Genomic DNA, 19,501 nt, shown 5'->3' with positions numbered 1-19,501 from the left:
CAGGCAATAGACAGAGACGTGTAACACAGGGCTAGAAATGAAAAAGTGACACATTTGGTGTCAGCCTTCTGTCGCCCTCCTGTAGAGTGCATTTTGACCTGTTAACTATTTTGCTTTAGAAAAAGAATCGATAGACTGATTATGTCGGTATTGATGGGCATAATCTTATATCACACACTAACGAGAACAAGAAAACCAATGTAAAAGTAGCCTTATATAAAGGGATGCAGTCATTTTAAAGGTGCTGTTCCAGACAAAGCACTCTCTTGTATGTTACGCAAATAACCTATGGCAGATCTGCAGATTAAGAAATACAGAAATACAAAAAAACCCACAAACATTAAAGATATTGTCTTTGTATGGCAACAACCATCTGCTTTTGTCCCACACGGCACTTAAGAGTCCCTGGCAAAATCTTGAATGAGGCAAAATTGTGCTTCATTTATTTTTGCATTTTTTTTAAAAAAAAAGTTGCATATTCTTAGTTCGGGCATAGAATAGTCCTAAGAATTATATTTGTAGTGGTGAATTTTGTAAAAAAAAAAAAAAAACCCCAAAACAACTTACATTTGGCGGAACAGCACCTTTAATGCAGCAATGTAATATATTTTCCATACATCCATAGTTAAAGGAAAATACCTGTTTATGGAGACGATTTATTACTATTAAGAGGAATACCATATGCTATTCATAAAAGTCTATCCAGGTCACAACAGCAGTACAATACATTCTGTTCTAAACATATTAGATTTAAGTGCCCTGCCAAATAAACGCTACTATTTACAATTTACCAAAAAGATCTTTTGCAGTTTTCTTTTTATTGTTATTTTCTATTAGCCTTCTCATTCAAACCGGCCGTATGCATAATATTTTTGGCTTTTATTTATTTGCCATAATACAATAGACACCACAACACAATACGTGTTCATCAGGAGACTCGCTGCTGCCTGCTTGGTTGATGGGGATAATGTAATCCATATTAATCCAGTTACAAATAACACACCCAAAACCCCAGCCTTCATTTTATGGGAACTGGATACACATGGAACCCAAAAATATTATAAAGCAAAATAATCCTTGCTGGGGAGACATCACAAGTTGGAATACAATTCGTTACCGACAGTAGGATTTTGGAAGGCACTTTGATAATACAATTTGCCATCTGATGGCAGAATGTACATCAGAAATCTCAATTATTGTATTAGCGAAAGGACTGGAACTGAGAAACAGACCACATTGTTAAAGTGGTCCTAGCAGGGAAGAACCGTAAGTCAGAGTTGGTACTTTCACTGGTGGATCAAGTGCAAAGTGCTGGGGCTCACCCCCGGGTTACAGTAAACTTAGCCAACATATACCATACATAACTTCCTATACGGTTCCTCCACTACCAGTATATAGTGGATTACGAAGATGTGAGCACGGCGATGCTTGACACATTTGTAGTGTACTGACATTAAAGGGCACGCCGTATCTAAACATGCGCGCAGAGGCATTACAAAGGACTTTCCTGGCGCACACAGGAATCATCATTAAGGCAATACATAAAAAGTTTATGTCAAACTGCATTTCAGCGATGAATCATTGACTTTTCAATGATCCAGCCCTTCTTCGGCACAGGTGTAGCACTCCTCTTCCTATACACCGATTGCCAAGAGCCTATAGACAGGTAATCATCCTTAAAGCTTATCCCGTTTTAAAATGCAGCTGGACAGTCCCAGGGATAAATCATAAAGAAGGGACTACTAGCTCTTTTGGTGAAAATAAAACCCCGCTACACAATCTACCCATACAAGGGATAGTAAACGTCAGCCACGCTGCCAAAAATATTGCAAGTTCACAATGCTAAAAATGGCACTTTTATTTTTTTACCGAATTCTCCTAATGCAGCCTATTTGGTAATAAGTCTAGCAGCACAGATAATACGGCGTGGGAAGGCACACATGCATTTTCTATCTTTAATATGATCATGCTACAGGCAAAGGACATGATTTGTTCATGCTTATATGGTATTGAGAATTGTTATTCAAAGTCCATTAATTGAACTTTTGTAAAAAAAAAAAAAAAAACCCAAAAACTACTTTTTTGTTGATCCTTTAGGATCTGGCTATATGAGAGACAGTCCCTACTGTCCATAAAGAACACAAACACCAAACTAATTTTGGTCTAAAAACCCATAGGCTACACCTATGACGAATCGTACATTGAAGAATAAAGCTAATTCCCCCAGGATGATTCTCATTAATCTCTTGGCTTATACCATCCCAGACACGGACCGTTCTAAGGCAATGCTTCCGTCTATGATTGTCATTGCTTTTATATACAAGGAGCAGCTGCCAAAATACCGCCGCACCGGTTTCTTTCGTGTGCCTCTCTATCCAGTTCCTTTAGTATGCTGAAGGCTTAACCCCTTTGTTGCCAAAAAGGACCCGTCCTTTCCTCGCTTGCTTTTCTACCAGAAAAAGCATAATACAGCTTTAAAATCATTAAAACTGATCATTTAGAAAAATAAGTGCTATCAAAAAACAAAATACTAACATTTATGTTGCCAGAAGCAAAAATCCATGAAATATGTGGATTTTGGTCTACGGCAAAATGAACAATAATGAAATCAGTTCCCTCTCACATGGGTGAAGCTGACAGTCCTATTACAAAGGTCTTTTTTTTTTAAACTTTTTAATTTTTTTTTTAAACATTACTAAAAGTCACAGTACCACATTGGAGATCCTGTGATAATGTAGGGGAGACTCCAGTGTCACGGCAGAAATGTGCTTACATTTCAAAAGACAATACATTCTTAAGATGGAATGGGTACCAAATATTTCGTACGCCATTCATTAAAAGTCAAATTCACAAAAGATGCAAATGACTTTTTTGGACACGATCAATAATTCTAGGGCATTTAGTTGTCTAAGAGTAATTTTCTTTACTTTGTGCTCATGTCACTTTAACAATCGCCAAATAGTAAGAAACTTGAGGTCTTCTTCATACGCTTGCTTCCCTTTCAGGATCACGCAGAAATGTGATTTTGTGTGATGCAGTCCAAACAACATGTCACTATTCCATATCTTTTCATCATGAAACCTTTTCGATCAATGCAGAATGTGAATATCGTAAAAAGCATTTGTGAACAATACTATCATAATGCGGACCTGCCACCTGAAGACCAATTTGCAATTAATCAATGTAGCTTAAAGAGGTTTATCATGCGAGGCATCTCTCTGCTGGAGTTCAGAATGGTTTGTCTGGACTACCTTTGGAAATAGATTTTTTTTTGAAAGTTTAGCCATGATATCTGGGAAGATATTATCTCTGGGACCTCTTGCCTTGCCAGCCCTGGAGCTCACTAGCAGTGAGTTTAGCATACATGCTTGCTGGCAAGTGGGAGATGCGTTCGGCCGAACTAAGAAGTCAGAGGATGAGGAAAGAGAGCAAATGCATAGGGGAGATTCGGAGCATTTGCACGGAGGGGGGGTCATTTAAAGGGGACACTCAGCTATCTAATACATTAAAGTGCATATCATGGGTAGAGTGTGCCTTTAATTCCCTACAGAATAAAGAGACAAGAAAAATAAAAACTCCTAAAACACGATAGCTATTAGTTATGGCGTGAATCTAGCATAGATCATGAAGATGGTGGGATAATAGGATGGATGATCAGATTTGTTTTGGGGATACAAAAAGATAGCAATGCCTCGTCATTCTAGAGCGTGAAAGATCTCCGCATTAATCAGGCATTGAGTGGGAGCAAGCAGTGGGATGGATTTATGTTAGAGGGCACTTACAGGACCAGTCCGTATGGGCCACGCATTACGATTTATTTTGAGGAATTTCATTATGAAAATTCTTTCTTTTAAAGAAAACCAATCGTATTATCTAAAGGGTCTTAATCTAAGGGTTTCAGACTTATACCCTCAAAGTACTCCTTAAAATAAGTATGAACATGGGGCGCCTCACCTGCAAAAATGAAGATTGCATAATAAACGTGCCCCATTACATTTCCAAATAATCATTTCAAGGCACACATTTCCAATTTTTGGGATCAATGTCCACCTATGGATTATTTTGCAAAGTAGTCTGCCTGTTTCATAAGCATGTGAGCCTTTACCGATGGAGGCACGTGTAGTTACAAATGAGATTCACCGAAAGGAAAATGTATTTAAAGTAAACACATTCTGGTTCAGCTCTTTTGATTAATGGCAAATTCAGGTGGCAGGTCGTTATAAGTAGTGATGTCATCCAAGTAGTTCCCGGCGAGGGAAATTCCCACAGGCTATGTACAGATGGTTACAAACAAAGATTTAAAAGCTGAACTTATCTATGTAATAAATTCTAATGGATATACATGTTGTATGATGATATATATATGCATACAGAGATAAGTAAGCTATTTTAAATGTTCACAGCCTGTAATGGCAGATCAGCTCTTGTGAGTCAAAATTACTAAAACCATAATCAATGTCTCAATTTTGAAGAAGTTAGTGCAGATTTCTTGTTTTTTTTTATATATATAGATTAACAATTTGGTTGCTCTTTCAGGTTGCTAAATTTTATAAACCTTAATATGAATACACAGTGATGACTAACCGTACATCACTGCTAAACAGCAACGTTTTACAATAATATGAATGCGACACTCCAGTGCCACACGCAGACCCCACCATGTTACAGCACTTACCTTTTGACGTGCGTGCGCCGTGGCAAGCACAAGATGTGTTCGGCCGAACGCATCTGCTGAAACCCAAAAAAGGGGGAAAAGAGGCTAATCTGTGTGGGGGTGATTCTTCCCCATGTATTTAGAAGGGGAGAAAACATCAATTCAAATGGGGCACAGCTGGAGTGCACCTTTCATTGTATAGTTGGCAGCCAGGGCTAGTAAGGAGTAAATAAGACTAATCACCCTACCGAGCCCTGTTTACAATCCTGTTGGAAAATGTTATGGGGAGGAAGACAAGTAGTCCCCATAATAAAACTGTTCACTTACAGAATATAGTTGGTATCTAATCACATCCACACCTAAGCCTATGCACTTATATGAAAACCATTTGGCTGTGTTAAATGCACTGTTTGAACCGGTGTCCCTGTGGGTCTGACAGCCAAGCAGACCTGAATTGCAAAACTGGGACAAGAAATGGATCAAAACAGAAATACAACCAACAGTAACAATTAAGAACCGTTGTCTTGCTCAGGCTACATATTGCTGTTTAGTGCCGACTCAAGCTGCAGTTTGTGCCCTGCTGGTACAGGATCTTGTGCAGCAGACAACACACAAGCATCTGTTACAGGGCTGCCGGGTAGAAGCTCTCCGTTCACCACACTATCCTGTGCCTTCTCTTTATCTTCCTCTACCTGCTGCGCCTTCTTCAGATCTTTCTCATGGATCAAAGGAACAGACAAAAGAATCAGCGCTCCAACCAGAGGTGGAATGCCAGCCAGGTAAAACGCCAAGTCATAGCTTCCTCGGTAATCCCGCAGGAGACCTGTAATAAGACAGACGTATTATTTTGGTGGACCGTGCAGTCCTCTGCCTTTTGCTTACCTACACATAACAGGCAGTAGCAGGTAAAGCATTGTATTGCTAGATCCCAGTAATTCACTAATCCCCATCTGCATCTAGCGGTAACTCACGCATGTCACGACTACTCAGAGGATTTACCATCTGCCTAACTTCTCCCAGATTGAGTTTTAAGTCACTATTACTTTGGCAGCTGGAGACAACTTGTTGAAGTTGAGCATTGAGTTTATGTGACACTCACTGTAGTAAAGCAGAAGGTGATCCTGGGGAGTTGACCCTTATGTGAAGAATTACTGTGAAGCAATCCACCTGGGCCTATTTTTATGCCATTTCAGCTCTTAGTGAATAAACAAATGACCTTTTATCCACTGGCCTACTCATCCCTCAAAAAAAGACCCTCAGGTGTTAAGATCTCCCAACTCAAATGGAAAAAAAACCCTCAACCTTCTGCAGTTATTCCTCTCCGTGAGTGCAAAGGTCTGCTGTTTCATAAAAAAAAAAAAAAACATTTAAAATGGGCGATTAGCTTTGTTAAAGGTAATGCTACATCAACTAAGCGAGCATCATTTAAAATCCCTGGTTAATAAACACATTGTTGTTTGTATTCATAGTATCAGCTTGTACCCAGTAATATTTATTAGTACTCATACTCCCTCGAGATAACATATTCAGAATGTGACATTTCATTTTTCTTTTAGGTTTTTGCCATTTCATTTTTATGATCAGAAAGCTGAAATGTAAGGAGAAAATAAGTGGAATTGCACACATTGTTGAGTTTGTATTTACAGCCAGTGTGTTACTGACAACATCTAGTAAAGGTTCTGAAATCTGAGGCACTACACAGCACACAGTGAAGTTGCAGTAGGCATCTCGTTCCTGCTTTGTAAATGGCTCAAGTTAAAATTCTATATAACCAGCCATTTGCTTCCCGCGAGGCATGTTTATCCAGGCAAATGTCGTCCTGGGATACAGTGCTAAACCCGGAACGGTCAATCTTAGAACTTTTACTCCAGAGTTACACACCAGCTTGCTTTGATAAATCAACTTGCTCCAGCTTGTTTCTTACGTATTGCAAGCAACCTCACCAAAAGTGTTATAATATGCTCCCCACCCCCATTCACTTGCGCTGCTCCTAACCTGCTATAGGGGGTCCAGCTGTCATCGGGATGGCCATAAGTCCAAGGACATAACCAATTGCTTGAGAGGCCTGCATTGGCCCCACCAGCTCAAAGACGATAGGACTCATTAAGCTGATCAGAAAACCATCGCACAAGCCCAGGAAGAGGCACACCACAATGACACTCTCAAACACTTGGCACAACGGCAGCATCATGCTCATGATTCCCAGCAGCAGGAACGAGGCCACCTGAAATACATAAGAGAAGTAGCAAGGTATCTGTACAACCGATTAAATACAGACAGAAGAGAATAGTAACACCACTCCATGTGTTTGTGTATATTCACCATGCTTCGTTAATGCAGCATAACAGCAACTTGGTAAGCAATCGTTTTTATCAATGCATCCACCCAGGATATACATTATTGCGACATTGGCGAGTCCTGATTTTGGTATAGATATTGTACAATCAATGACATGTTTTGGGGGTTATTTGGAGTAAAAGCTACTTATAAGGAAAGGGCAGAAACAGCATATTTAACCATTTCCTGCAAGTTTTCTCCTCTGTACCTTCCACCGAAGACAAGCAATAATAGATTAATTAGGGGAGGGATAAATCATATAAAACCTGACAATATGATATATATATATATATATATATATATATATATATATATACACACACACCTATAACTAACTATAAAACTACCTGCAACATGTGTTTTTGTAAATCAGTGAGCATTTTTGGTGTGGAGAGGAACCATAATTAATAATAATTTAATAGGGATGAACAACGCCTTAAAATATTAAGATGGCTGCTCAATTGGCATTCCTCGGCACTTCACAGAGTAGGGTACTAGGCGCTCAATCTGTAAACACCACTATGTGATATGTTTTGTACAGAACAATAAGATATAGTTTGGGAAAAGTGCCAGAGGAGCTTCAGTAACACGTAGTAGTATACTACTCAATTATTCTGAAGTATTTTGCTGTAATATAATTAAGTTAAACATAAGATCTAATGGTGATCTCCAGACCAGCAGATAAGTTAATAAATTATCTTTCACAAATGTAGTATCCTCCCTAAGGAATAAATACCTAGGCATTATTAGCTTTATTTAGCAGATCAAGATATGGTCTGGTAAAGATAAAACAAGTATGCAGCACTTAATCATCAGTAAAATATGTATTTATGGTTTTACCAGTCCCTCATGTTTGTGGAAAAAGAAATAAATGATAAAAAAAAAAGGAACGGTATGTATCCTTTAATTTATCATAGGTGCCACCAATAACATGCCTGCGTTATGCCATGTCTATTAATAATTGTGTTGGAATACACTGTATGATACATAGCTAATCTTCTCCACAGAGATGGTGGTCTTACAGTTTATTAGGATAAAAAGTTATTATCCTCTGCCTACTGCACGTAACATTTATAAGCTGCTTCATTTATTTTGGATTTGAACTCCTCAACCTAGAGTCTTATGTTTGTCATATAAATAGATTAGGTCCACGAGTATATGAAAGTGCATTCTTATCTGGACTTCAATTACACAGCAGCCATGAAAGAGACTTAATTAAAAGCTGAAGCAGGATGTAGTTATCAAATTAATTAATACGATTGAGCTTTATAGGACTTTACATTTTACATGTTTCAGGTAAGTGCATGCAAAACCAAAAGACATAAGGCTCCCTAGCAACAAGTTGGCGCCTTTTCAGAAAGCACCGAGTTGTCTAGCGTTTGCCTGCACAAATATACATTGACTTACCTCCGTGATTCCCTGCACAACATGCGTTAATGATTTTGTACGGACCATGGACTGCAATAAAGCTATAACACTTGTTTCTATTTGGACTTGGATTGTGCCTCATTTGCTTAAAAAAGTCCCAATGTTCATGATGATTCATTCTACACTTGCTGCGGAGTAAGCTCATATTGTCTGAGCACCATGTGATGCTGATTGTATTTTGCATATACTATATTGCATATATATCCCTAGCACCATGTACTGTATATTAAAATAAAATAGTTCTTAAAACAAATGAAACGGGTGCCCAGGAACCCCTTATAATCAAAGAAGGGTGCAATAAGCCAAGACTTATTTTATTACCTCCGTCACTTTGTGCACCTGGTGTAGGAAGGGAAGATATTGGCCCCTTCCTTGGTTAATAAGGGATTTTAGGTACCTCTCTTTACATATACGTGTCAAATATGAAGGCGGGGACAGAGGCGGGGCATACAAATGTGCAAGTTGGAGCCTACTTCTGACTCGCATTTGCTGCTTGCAAGCAATCCACAAGTTGCTTACTTTTTCAACTCAATGCTCTTGCAGTTGATTTGTGAACAGATTTTAAAATACAAATGTGAGTTGGCATTTCTGAATCCGTGAGTTGTTCTTTTGTTCAACTCATGCAACTTTTTCGCTGCAAACTCACATTTTTTTGCAACTTGCAAACACTCAGTTTAAAGCACATGCTCCTTCAACTCTCTGATATATGTGATTGTAATGACCCTTAGATCACTTTGTTACTTTGCAGACTTGCCCACATGCGGTACTGGTTTAAGTTATACACGGCAATGATTTATTTTCACTCCCGTTCATTTTTTCTGAACTTTTAATGAACACTCATTTCAGGGGAATAGAAAACCAATAAAACCTTCTACTCTCTGTACCCACATGTCATGATTTAATGGCCTTGTTATATAGGCTCTGGACTCAGAACCTGTTACACGTCAGCAGTATAAAATTTCCTGCAACATATATAGCTCTTATAAAAACCTCAGACTTGTGGCTGGCCAAGAAACTTGCTAAACCTAGCACTTCATTTCCACAATCCTGCAGGGACATTCTATATGTTGTAACCCTGGATAAAGAAATGAATGTTACCTTATAAATTTCAGTGGAGCAGCTGCATCACATAAAAACTAAAATATCCTCAATCTTACTAGGTTAAGGAAAAATATCTACCATATTGCATATTTACTTCTTATATCTATATAGACACACTTACACTTACTTTGTATTTTATATATACATACACAGATAAAAGGGTAAATACTTATTTATATTAACAATGTAAAAAACAGTCCCAAAAGGTAAAGTCTCCAGGGCTAGAAAACTGACTGATAAAACTGTAACGTGCACAATAATATTCTTGCTCCTAATGCATCTTGGATTGGTAAGTTTCAAGGCTCTGATCTGTCACTTTTCCCAAACCCTATTTTTCAGTTTTACGTTTTATTTGTTTACAGATCAAATGAAGCGATAAATACATTTATGAAACCCACCTTATGTTTATAGGAGCAGCCATTTTAACTTCTTGTATAATCTACATGATTATTCTTCCCCATTGAGTTATCTCCTCCTACTGCTAAGTTGCTGATTGTTGCTGACTGGTCCAAGCAGCTTTCCCAAGGGTGGTTGGGAAAAAGGTGAGAACTCAAGCATAGGAAATTGATCGGATAATGCTACTGATCTTGGCTTCCCTAAGTAAGCTATTAAAGTAAATACAATATATATGCGTGTGTGTGTGTGCGTCATTTTTTTAGTTATTGCCCCAATGCCTAAATTACCCTGCAGAGTATTCAGCCCATTGACTTGGTCCATTTAGTGTTCAATACCCTACAAACCTGCAAAGACCTTATCAAAAACAACAAGAACCCGCAAATTGGTCTGAAGTGCATACAGCGTTGCTTACAATCGATTAACTGGCATATAGACTATAGTACCTGCAAATAGATCTTCTTCAGACCCGGGATGCAGTCACCGATTTTGCCAGATGCAAGACGTCCAATGCCAGATGTGGCTCCAATACAGAGCAAGAGGACCCATTCTTGTGTATTCTCTTTGAATCTCTGCTCCACAAACTTTATCTATGAGAGAGGCAGCAAGCAACCAGAAACAAAAATTTCAAAAAAGCAGGAATCTCTACTGTTGCAATTACTTTGCACGATTAGACAAAACAGTGAAATCTATGAAACGTGTGATTTAAAAAACAGTAGATAAAATCGACTGGGTTTTAGAATAGACACGTACCAGATGAACATAGGGAACAAAGTATCCAAGAACTGTGATTGCAATGCCACATGCCCAAATTGTGTAAGTTTTCTTCCGAAAAACCCGCATACTAAAATACTTCCGAGTGTGTGCCAGGCACTGATGAGCCTTGCTTCTTCCAGGCACTTTTTCCATCTCTTTGCTGTAATCAATGGGAGGGGGCAAGAGAGGTTTGAAGGTGAGCGACAAGAATATCTGGATAAACATGAATGCACTCAGCACTTGAAAGGTGTGTGCCAGCCCGATAGCTTTACCCATGGTCTTCAGTAAGAAAGGAAGGCACATCGAGAACACGCAACTACCACCAGCCACAATGCCATTAGCCAGTCCAAGCCGCTTCTTGAAGTAGTGACCAAGAATGACCAAAGAAGGCTGGAAAGCAAAGGAGCTTCCGCAGCCAAAGAGGATGCCGTAGGTGAAATATCGCACGCCAAGAGAGCTGGAAAAGAACAAAAGAAAATAAACTGCTATCAAAGGATTCCAGAGCACTCTATTATGAGATTGACATATGAATCAAACTCCACAATGCACAAAACATCAGGGGCAATTAACTATAATCTTATAAAGTTATGTTTAAGCTGTAGATGATGTCTGTTCATCTCCAACATCAACCTCACTAAGAAAGCCGCCGTTGTGGTGAAATAAGGAGATGACTGGGTACAGTGCTAAAAGAAATAACACTAACTGGGACAGAAGCAGAAAAAAGTGCTGTGCAAACTACAATTCATATCATTAGATGGTAGGTTTTAAGAAATGAGTTAGAAGGGAGGAGACAGAATTAATGTCTTCCTTATTCAAGCAGCAAATAATCGCTGTATATGTGCAGTGGTAGTAAGTATGGTTTTGTCCACTTAGATGTTTGATCGTGCCTGTTGTGGCGACATCACTCTGAAGGGTTCACTAGGTGAGCTTTTTTGTTGGACTGGTAAAAAAGGTGATCATGGCAATAGGCTTAAAAAAACAATTTATTTTTTTGCACTCTTTCTTTCTTTCTTTCTTTCTTTCAGAAAAGAGGTTGTTTTAGTAGCTGGTTTGACAAAGCTTAATGAAAAATATTTCAGTTACATCACTAACACTAAATACACATGCTAGACATGTTCTTCAGTCAAAATATTTACCCTGTGTAAAACAAATGGAAATACTGATGAGGAATTCTTGGCACATATGATGTAATAAGTGTACTGCTTACATATCGTATTACAGACTTCATAAATTGCTCTCAGTGGCTGTAACTGGTAATAGAAAGATAACTAACAGGTTTAATTTGGCATTTCCTACACACACAAATTGACCTCAGCTGTACACAGAAACTAGCAAACCACATAAACTGCCCCAGACAAGTAAACCAAACCCAGCAGGGAAACGGTAGCATGTTTCTCTGGACAGGAGAGAAAATGTATGTGATATTCGTACTTTGTGAATGAACTGGACAGCAATCCAATGCAAGCCACCGCAGCTCCTCCAGATGAGGTTATTCTGCAGCCCAGCCTATCTGTGAAGATGCTCACAACCGGAGAGCAGAAGAAGATCATCCCCATGGCCAGCGATCCGACCCAAGCTGCAAAGAAAAGGCAGAATTTGGTTATCCAACATATTGAGACATATCAGGTGACCTTGAAATGGTGACCTATCAGATGTAGCAAGTATACTGTGGCAGAAGAGTTGGCAGAAGAGTCGAATACTTCAAATACTCAACTTTACTATGCATTATAAAGACCAGAGTTAGATTTTACTTTAAGAAGGACTGAGCTGGCCCTGCTTAGTTCACAGATAAATCTGGGAGCCCACATGAAACAGATCTTTACACGTTGACTATGCATTATACAGGGCCAACTCAGCCCTGTTTGGAAGGAGAACCTCGCTGACGTTAGACCCTTTATAGAGTAGATGGAGAGGTAATATTGGCCTGCTTTAGTGAAATTTAAGTGAATGCAGCATGTCGCCCTAAATTTTGCTTAACTCACCTGAAGAATACAGCTAGCTAAAAATAAGTTGCTCACAGCTCAGATTCCTATCATTTCCAAACGGATTTGTGTAAGCTTTTACAATTCACCATGGAAATGCTTCACCTCAGACCGTATGCCCATATTGATTGGGAAATACTGACAAACTTATTAGTGAGTGATTGTGTTAACTGCAATTTGCCCTTATTAGCCCCCATTTTTGTTTTCTAACTGCAAGACCTGTCTGTTTCTGTAAATCTCCTTTCCTAAAAACCGGCCTAAATCTGAAAATATAAAAGTGAAGATCAGACATGGTTCTTCACATTCAATAGAAAATAGCAAAAAAATAATGTATGTGTTAAAGAGCCATAAAATTATTAGTAGAGGTTAATGTAATTGATTTGGGGGGAACGGGGGTACACCTGATAAAGAATCCATCACACTGTTGCTCCAAGAGGAGGTAAAAACTCATATTGTAAAACATTTTGGTTCAAAAGGCCAAAAAATGAGTTAATCCAAAATAAAGTTTGCCATTATACAAACGAACATGTTCGAACCATGATGGACATGATCTTGCTGCTTTCTTGTTCAGAGACTCTAATTTGATTTAGTTGACTTTTAGATTTAACAATATAGAAGATAAAGATCTTTAGCAGGACAATCAGATTCTATTCCTTCTCTTTCAGAGAAGCAAAGTGTCATTTGCTGTCCTTCTACTCTCAGCAGTGTTTGTAATCTGTAATGTAATTTAGTTACTGCTCATGCCCTCTGATGGCATGGGTTCATACATAGTAATCAGGTATTTAGAGGTGGCATGCACACCAAGCACATTTGTACCATGTTGTTTAGTTTGGCAAAGGATCCTGCAACAACCGTTGTGATGTCAGCGGAGAGAAAGGGCTTAGACATTCAAGGCATAGTGCACTTTTTTTTAATCATTAAAAGAGTAAACGTGAGATTTTCTGTTGTATTCAGAAATACTAATAGCCAGAGTTCTGACAAAATTCCACTTACTCTATCATCAACGTATGAAATGTTTAAATTACTTTTACTACTTCTATGAAGGCTACAACGTCAAGACTCCCTTGTCATTATCGCAGTGATTTGCTGGACCTGTCGGAAACTTTGTTAACTTGTTCCTGAATTTTACAAGCAGAAAATTGAAAACAAATTTTCCAAGAATCAAAGCAAATGCACCCTTGCTTTGATACACAGACTCCCAAGCGATTACACGCCCTGTTGATTTCAATAGCCGCAAATGTTTATTTTTTTTTCTTACCAACCATGAAATTGCCCAGACTGAAGGCATTCTTCAATGAAGTAAAGTGTTGATAACCTACATATGGTTTGTATACACTGTGCTTAGTGCAGAGAGTTAATTGGCCTTCTCTCGCACACAGTCTCCCTACAGATACTACACTAGGGGATATAGAAAACGGGAATACAAGCAACACAGAGAAATTAGTGCAGTTTACCTAAAAGTTGTTAGGTTGTTCCAGAAAGTATGTTTGTGCAGAGGTAGCCTGGCGCATTATTAGAAGACATGAGCATTCCGTTGCATGAAGATTAATATATACCAATTCAGAACTAACATTGAGTGACCTGCAGTAGAGGTTGGAAATTGCGCCAAATGTATGTTTATGCAGAGAAATTGGTAACAAAAAAAGATAAACTTTTATAATATATTATATAATACACACAGCCACTATGTATGTTATATTAGACTTGTGAATTCTCAACGTCTCTTTTCCCCATATCCGCTTCTCATCTTGCCTCTTCCCCTGTTATCCACTCTATTAACCTGGCCTCACCGAGTGCTTCTGCAAGAGGGTGGAGCCTCCGCACATACCCTCTCCCTTGATTGGAGGAATGGGGAGAGACCCTGTGGCACATGCTGTGGCTCCGCCCTTTTGTGGAGGAATGAGGGTGAGGTTCTGGCCTGTTGCGGATGTACTACACGAAGCTAGAATAATGTAGACAGATCTGCAGAGAAATAGAAGCCACTTTTATTCCACAAATCAGTCTGCATTATTCTGGCCTCCTGGAGAACTTCTGCAAAAGAGTAAAAAGCCACTGTGTGTCCCACAGGGACAGCCTCTCCCCATTCATACAAACGGGGGAGAGGGTTTGTGGGGAGGCTCTCTCCTTTTGCAGAGGTTCTCTGGGAGGCCTCCATAATGCAGAAGATAGCAGGAGGAGCTACAAAAAAAAAGGGAAGACTGGGAACAAGAAGAGGCAAGGCAAGAAGCTGAGGTGTCGAAAAGGAGACGGAATATGGAAGCGGTTGGCGGACAAGGTAGGGAGTCCTATTAAGAGGGTATGAGAGAGTGAATGAGGATCCTTGACAACAAATTTAGTTTCCGAATGACAAAATTCTTGGAATTTCGTCCAAACTGAAAATATTTTTGTTTTTAAAAATTGTAATTCAGACATTTTGTTATTCTGTTGCTTTTGAGAAAATAATACAAAAAGCTCTGTCTTAGCAGTTGATTTGTTTTCTGGAGCTTGAAGTATATACCGATACAAGCATTTAAATGAGCACACAATGCTAACATACTTCCCCTCGGTGCTGGCAGGTGAATGGTCAAATAACTAACTCTATAATACATAATATCAATCAAAATGTATAAGCCAATAGTGGAGAACAAAAAACTTTAAATTTACCAGTGAAAACAATATAAGACAAAGCCAAAACACAGAGAAATATTTTGACAGACCCATAAAGCACATCTTCATTCTGTGTTTGTTCAGGTTGTGGGTTCACATTCTACATCCCAAGTAATAAAGTAAATATGCCTGAAGCCATACGAATTCCATAATTCTACAGGTCCCCTTCAGGACTCTGAATGATTATTCAAGACCGGAGACTGCCACCTTTGGCCATACAATCTCAGCTTCCTCAAGCAGAATACTTCCTAAGATAGATATCACCCAAAAAAATTGTGCTGACTAAAAACTCATAAAGTCACATTCAATATCTCACTATAAAGAATCGCTAACAATCCACCTGTTAAATGCCACAAAGTCCCTTATCCCACTGAACTGGAAAAAAGGGAAGTACCCCCATCTCAAAGTGGTCCATACAGTAGAATTCATTAAAAACATGGAGGGCATGGTGCTCATCGTGGGGCTCAACATAACACAAGATGGATTTACTGGTCTGATCATATGTTCAGCTGATATACAGCAAGGTGTATTGCCACAAAGGCTTGATATTCAATATTATCAATACTCCTCATCCTTTCCTTCTCTTTCGCACTCTCTTTCTTGGAGTGCCCATTGTTGCACATTGGTTAATTGTATAACATGACGCTGTGCATTACTTGTTGTAACATGGTAACTTCAACTGCTCAATAAAATAAACATAAGAATAATTAAAAAGTTACATAAGTCGAAATTCTCCTGTAGGACAAGGTCTGAACAATCCCAATGATCATGCACCCCAAACCCTTGCCAAGCAAAACTCAAAAAACAACATTAAATAAAGCGCTACTTTGTGGTCATGTCCATCACCACGCATTTTTACAGTGTTTACAATATGTTTAATGAATTCCACCTAATCATAGTGATACACGGTACCAGGATACTAATACATTTTATTATGTTCAAATGTTTTTATGAGCTTGAAAAAAAATATAGCATCCCGTGGTTTAAATCCTGCTGCCTGAAAGGATTTTGTAATCCAATGCAATGAAAACCAGCCATTGTACTTGACCCACTTGCACCACAAATCACTGGCACATGGAGCTCACGTTGCACAATTATGTGTAATATACAGGAGCCAGCGCCCTTGACTTAAGCCCTTGGCTCAACAGGTATTAGCTATTAATGTTGAAAATATAAATGGTAACATGGTAAAAAAAAATCATTATGGGCACACAGAAGAAGCAATACATTTATATTAATTACATGTTTCAGCTTCTTTGTGTGCCTGGGAAGGGTGTGATTTATTGTGCAATCATTATAAAAGGCTGCATGCAGCTTGGTAGAGACCCAACCCTGACACTCAAACCTTCAAAAGGCTCTTGTTTCAACCCCTATGCCCTGGGCACTTAATGCCAAGTGAATGTTTCTGGGCATTACCCAAAGAGTTATGGTTAATGTTGAAACACGCAGGATATTATAAGTTAAGAATAATGCCACGTCGATGTTCCTGTCAAACTATGATCTAGATGTATCACCTGAGCTTGATCCAAATGAAACATGGGCAGACAAAAGACAGCTACTATACTAGGGCTGCAACTATTATTTTCATAATCAATTAGTTTGCCGATTATTTTTTTCGATTAATCGTATAAAAAGAACAATATGCAAATGTTTTGTTTATTTAAAATAATTTTATGAACAAACTGGGTGTTGGAAACAAACAACAGAATAAAAAAAATACGTGAACATGTGTCTCTGTGCACACAACACTTATCTCTTTATCACAATCGCCTTCTTACTTTACTGACATTATAATTAAGGCTATAAAGCCCAAACACAATTTTTCTCAAACTAGGTTTTAATACCTAAACAAGTTTTACTAGTAAATATTAATTCACATGTACACTATTTTTTCATATTTAATTAAAACTATGATTGAGAAAAATGCATTTTTTGTTTTTATTTTCTCTTACTTGCCAACCTGCCCCCCAGTTATGCACATCTGCCCCCAGGCTTGCCACTCTGCCCCCCACATATGCCTTATACCCCCTATATGCCACTCTGCCCCCCCCTTGTACACTCGTGGAGTATTAGTCAATTAACTTGCAACAATATTTTGTTGTAAAAACATGTGTTGTTCCTGGATAAAGCATAGTAATCCTTATCCAAGGAACATGTTATAATTCCACCCTAATTGTGGTAAAAAAATACAAGCCAGTGCAGCAAATGGTTAAATGCCTGACCACAGAAAAAAATTGCCTAAAGGTAAAAACATGGCTGGACCTTGATTTAAAAGAAATAAACCGAAAATAGCATTTTGAGCAGTGGTACAAATTTTGATAATTAAGAGTTGAAGATAAAGAGAAAGGATTATCGAGAACCTTTACACTCAGGACAGTGAGCTATAGCTGGATCCTCACTCCTCACTACAAACCATATTCCAAGCGGAATCCAAGGTGGGGCAGAGTAACCTAGATGTGCATTAGAAATCGTAGACACAAGGTGTCCTATATTGTAGGTGGGAACACGGAGAATGCTCACAAGGCATTTTGTGCAAGAGTGCTTAATCATAGGTTTTGCATATAAAGAATGTTATCCCTTGATGAAGACTCATTAAAGGTGAAGCACGTGTACGGCTATGTGGATAGTTCATGCGTATCTGTTACCCTTGAGCAATATGCAAAGGCAGATAGTTTGAGAAACATGTGAGGCAGGGATAATATGCACTAATATTTTTTTTTTAAGTTATAGTCATCCATATTTTTTTGTTTAAAGGGATATCAGGAACCTGGGTGGGAAAAGAGGAGTTTCCTCGCAGAGCATGTGGGCTCCACAGCGGTAAGCTGCAGGCCGCGTTAGGCGGCCATCAGGCCCGTATAGACATCAGTGTGGCCCCAGCCCACTGGGAAATCCATGATTCGAAATTTCTTGCCACTGATTGACAGCTTAAGCACCCAATCAGTAGAAGCAAATACTTCCAATGAAATCAATGGAAGTATGTCCTGTCATTGACAGCTTAAGTAGCCAATTGATGGCAGGTAAGTGCTCCCATTAAAATCAATGGGAAGTCTTTACAATGGGAATTGCATAACTCTCTTTACTAAATAAAAGACATAAGAATTTAAATTATTCATTTTTCCCTTTAATTTAATATTAGGTTTTGATTGGAAATCTGAGACTATTCAATGCCGAATGTATACAACAAAGCAGACAATCAGACAGGGGCAAATGTTTTTTTCACACAACTATATTTGGATACAAAGATCTCTCCATATACACAACATCTGGTTTTAAGCAGATGCAAAGGCTTCACAAAACAGTCTGATTTGCATTTTCACTGCAAAGTTTATTCATATACCCTTAAGGCTCCAATCCATTTGTCTAAATGCTACGGCCTGCGTAGTACTAGTCGAATAGGCTCCTTCTCTGCAAGATTGTAGGACTCCCATTCTCGTATAATGAAAGTATGAAGTTGTACAGCTCATGCATTGGAATGTTCATTCAAAAGATGCTGAACTTAAAGTGCTTGAACAAATCAGAGGGTTCCTCCAGTTGTGTATTTACTGAAACCAATGGTAGCACTACTACTTAGTTGCCCTCCTGATGTCTCCTACACAGGGCCGGCCCAAAGCAAAATGCCGCCTGGGGCGAATTTTAAAATGCCGCCCCCCCATTATCTACCCCCCCCCTTGTACTTACCTTTCAGCAGTCCTGCGGCGAGTCTCCCAGTTCGGTCTCGGTGCCGGCTTGTAATGCTGAGCGCCGGAAATCTTGGGGCGGCGAAATTCCGCCCCATCAAAAGTGCCGCCTGGAGCGGTTGCCCCACTCGGCTCCATTGTCAGGCCGGCCCTGCTCCTACATCTTTTGACCTACCTTTCAACTAACAACAATCCAGACCCACAATCTAAGTCTCCATAGACTATAAACTGCACATAACTTGAAGAAGCTCTTCCACCTAACCTAAGTGCTATATGCAACACAGATCTAAAAGCGGGACAAAAGCACTACACAAAAGGTAAGGGAAAGCATCATCATAATGGTTACCATACAAGAAATAGTACGTCAAAATTCATAGGCAAAAACATAAGATCTTACGAGTAGGGTGTACATTTAAAACTAAAATACACTTTAGAAGAGCTGTCCTCTTAGTAAACAAATAGAGAAAAAAAGCATCCGGGTGGAACCTCTATTTGACCTTTACAAAGTCTACATTTCTGTTTCTCTA

General features: G+C 38.9%; 1 protein-coding gene and 1 long non-coding RNA gene across 2 annotated transcripts in view; one reads left to right on the top strand and one right to left on the bottom strand.

Moving 5' to 3' along the window:
- Positions 1 to 237: 237 nt before the first annotated feature.
- Positions 238 to 457, top strand: LOC128503259 (uncharacterized). Its single transcript, XR_008355211.1, has 2 exons — positions 238 to 268; positions 304 to 457. It is a non-coding gene; the product is annotated as an uncharacterized LOC128503259 (long non-coding RNA).
- A 4,320-nt stretch (positions 458 to 4,777) lies between these two features.
- The window catches only part of SLC16A2 (solute carrier family 16 member 2), a 58,466-nt gene continuing 43,742 nt past the window's right edge, over positions 4,778 to 19,501 (bottom strand). Inside the window, exons 2-6 of the mRNA XM_053473295.1 lie at positions 12,101 to 12,245; positions 10,667 to 11,126; positions 10,360 to 10,503; positions 6,650 to 6,878; positions 4,778 to 5,477 (exon numbers count right to left, since the gene is read on the bottom strand). Coding sequence (XP_053329270.1) covers positions 5,188 to 5,477; positions 6,650 to 6,878; positions 10,360 to 10,503; positions 10,667 to 11,126; positions 12,101 to 12,245 — 1,268 coding nt within the window. The 3' untranslated portion in view covers positions 4,778 to 5,187. The remainder of the gene's footprint in view (positions 5,478 to 6,649; positions 6,879 to 10,359; positions 10,504 to 10,666; positions 11,127 to 12,100; positions 12,246 to 19,501) is intronic.

This window comes from Spea bombifrons, chromosome 8 (assembly GCF_027358695.1).
Source record: "Spea bombifrons isolate aSpeBom1 chromosome 8, aSpeBom1.2.pri, whole genome shotgun sequence".
Classification (NCBI taxonomy): Eukaryota; Metazoa; Chordata; class Amphibia; order Anura; family Pelobatidae; genus Spea; species Spea bombifrons.
This window is presented reverse-complemented; position numbering and strand designations above follow the sequence as displayed.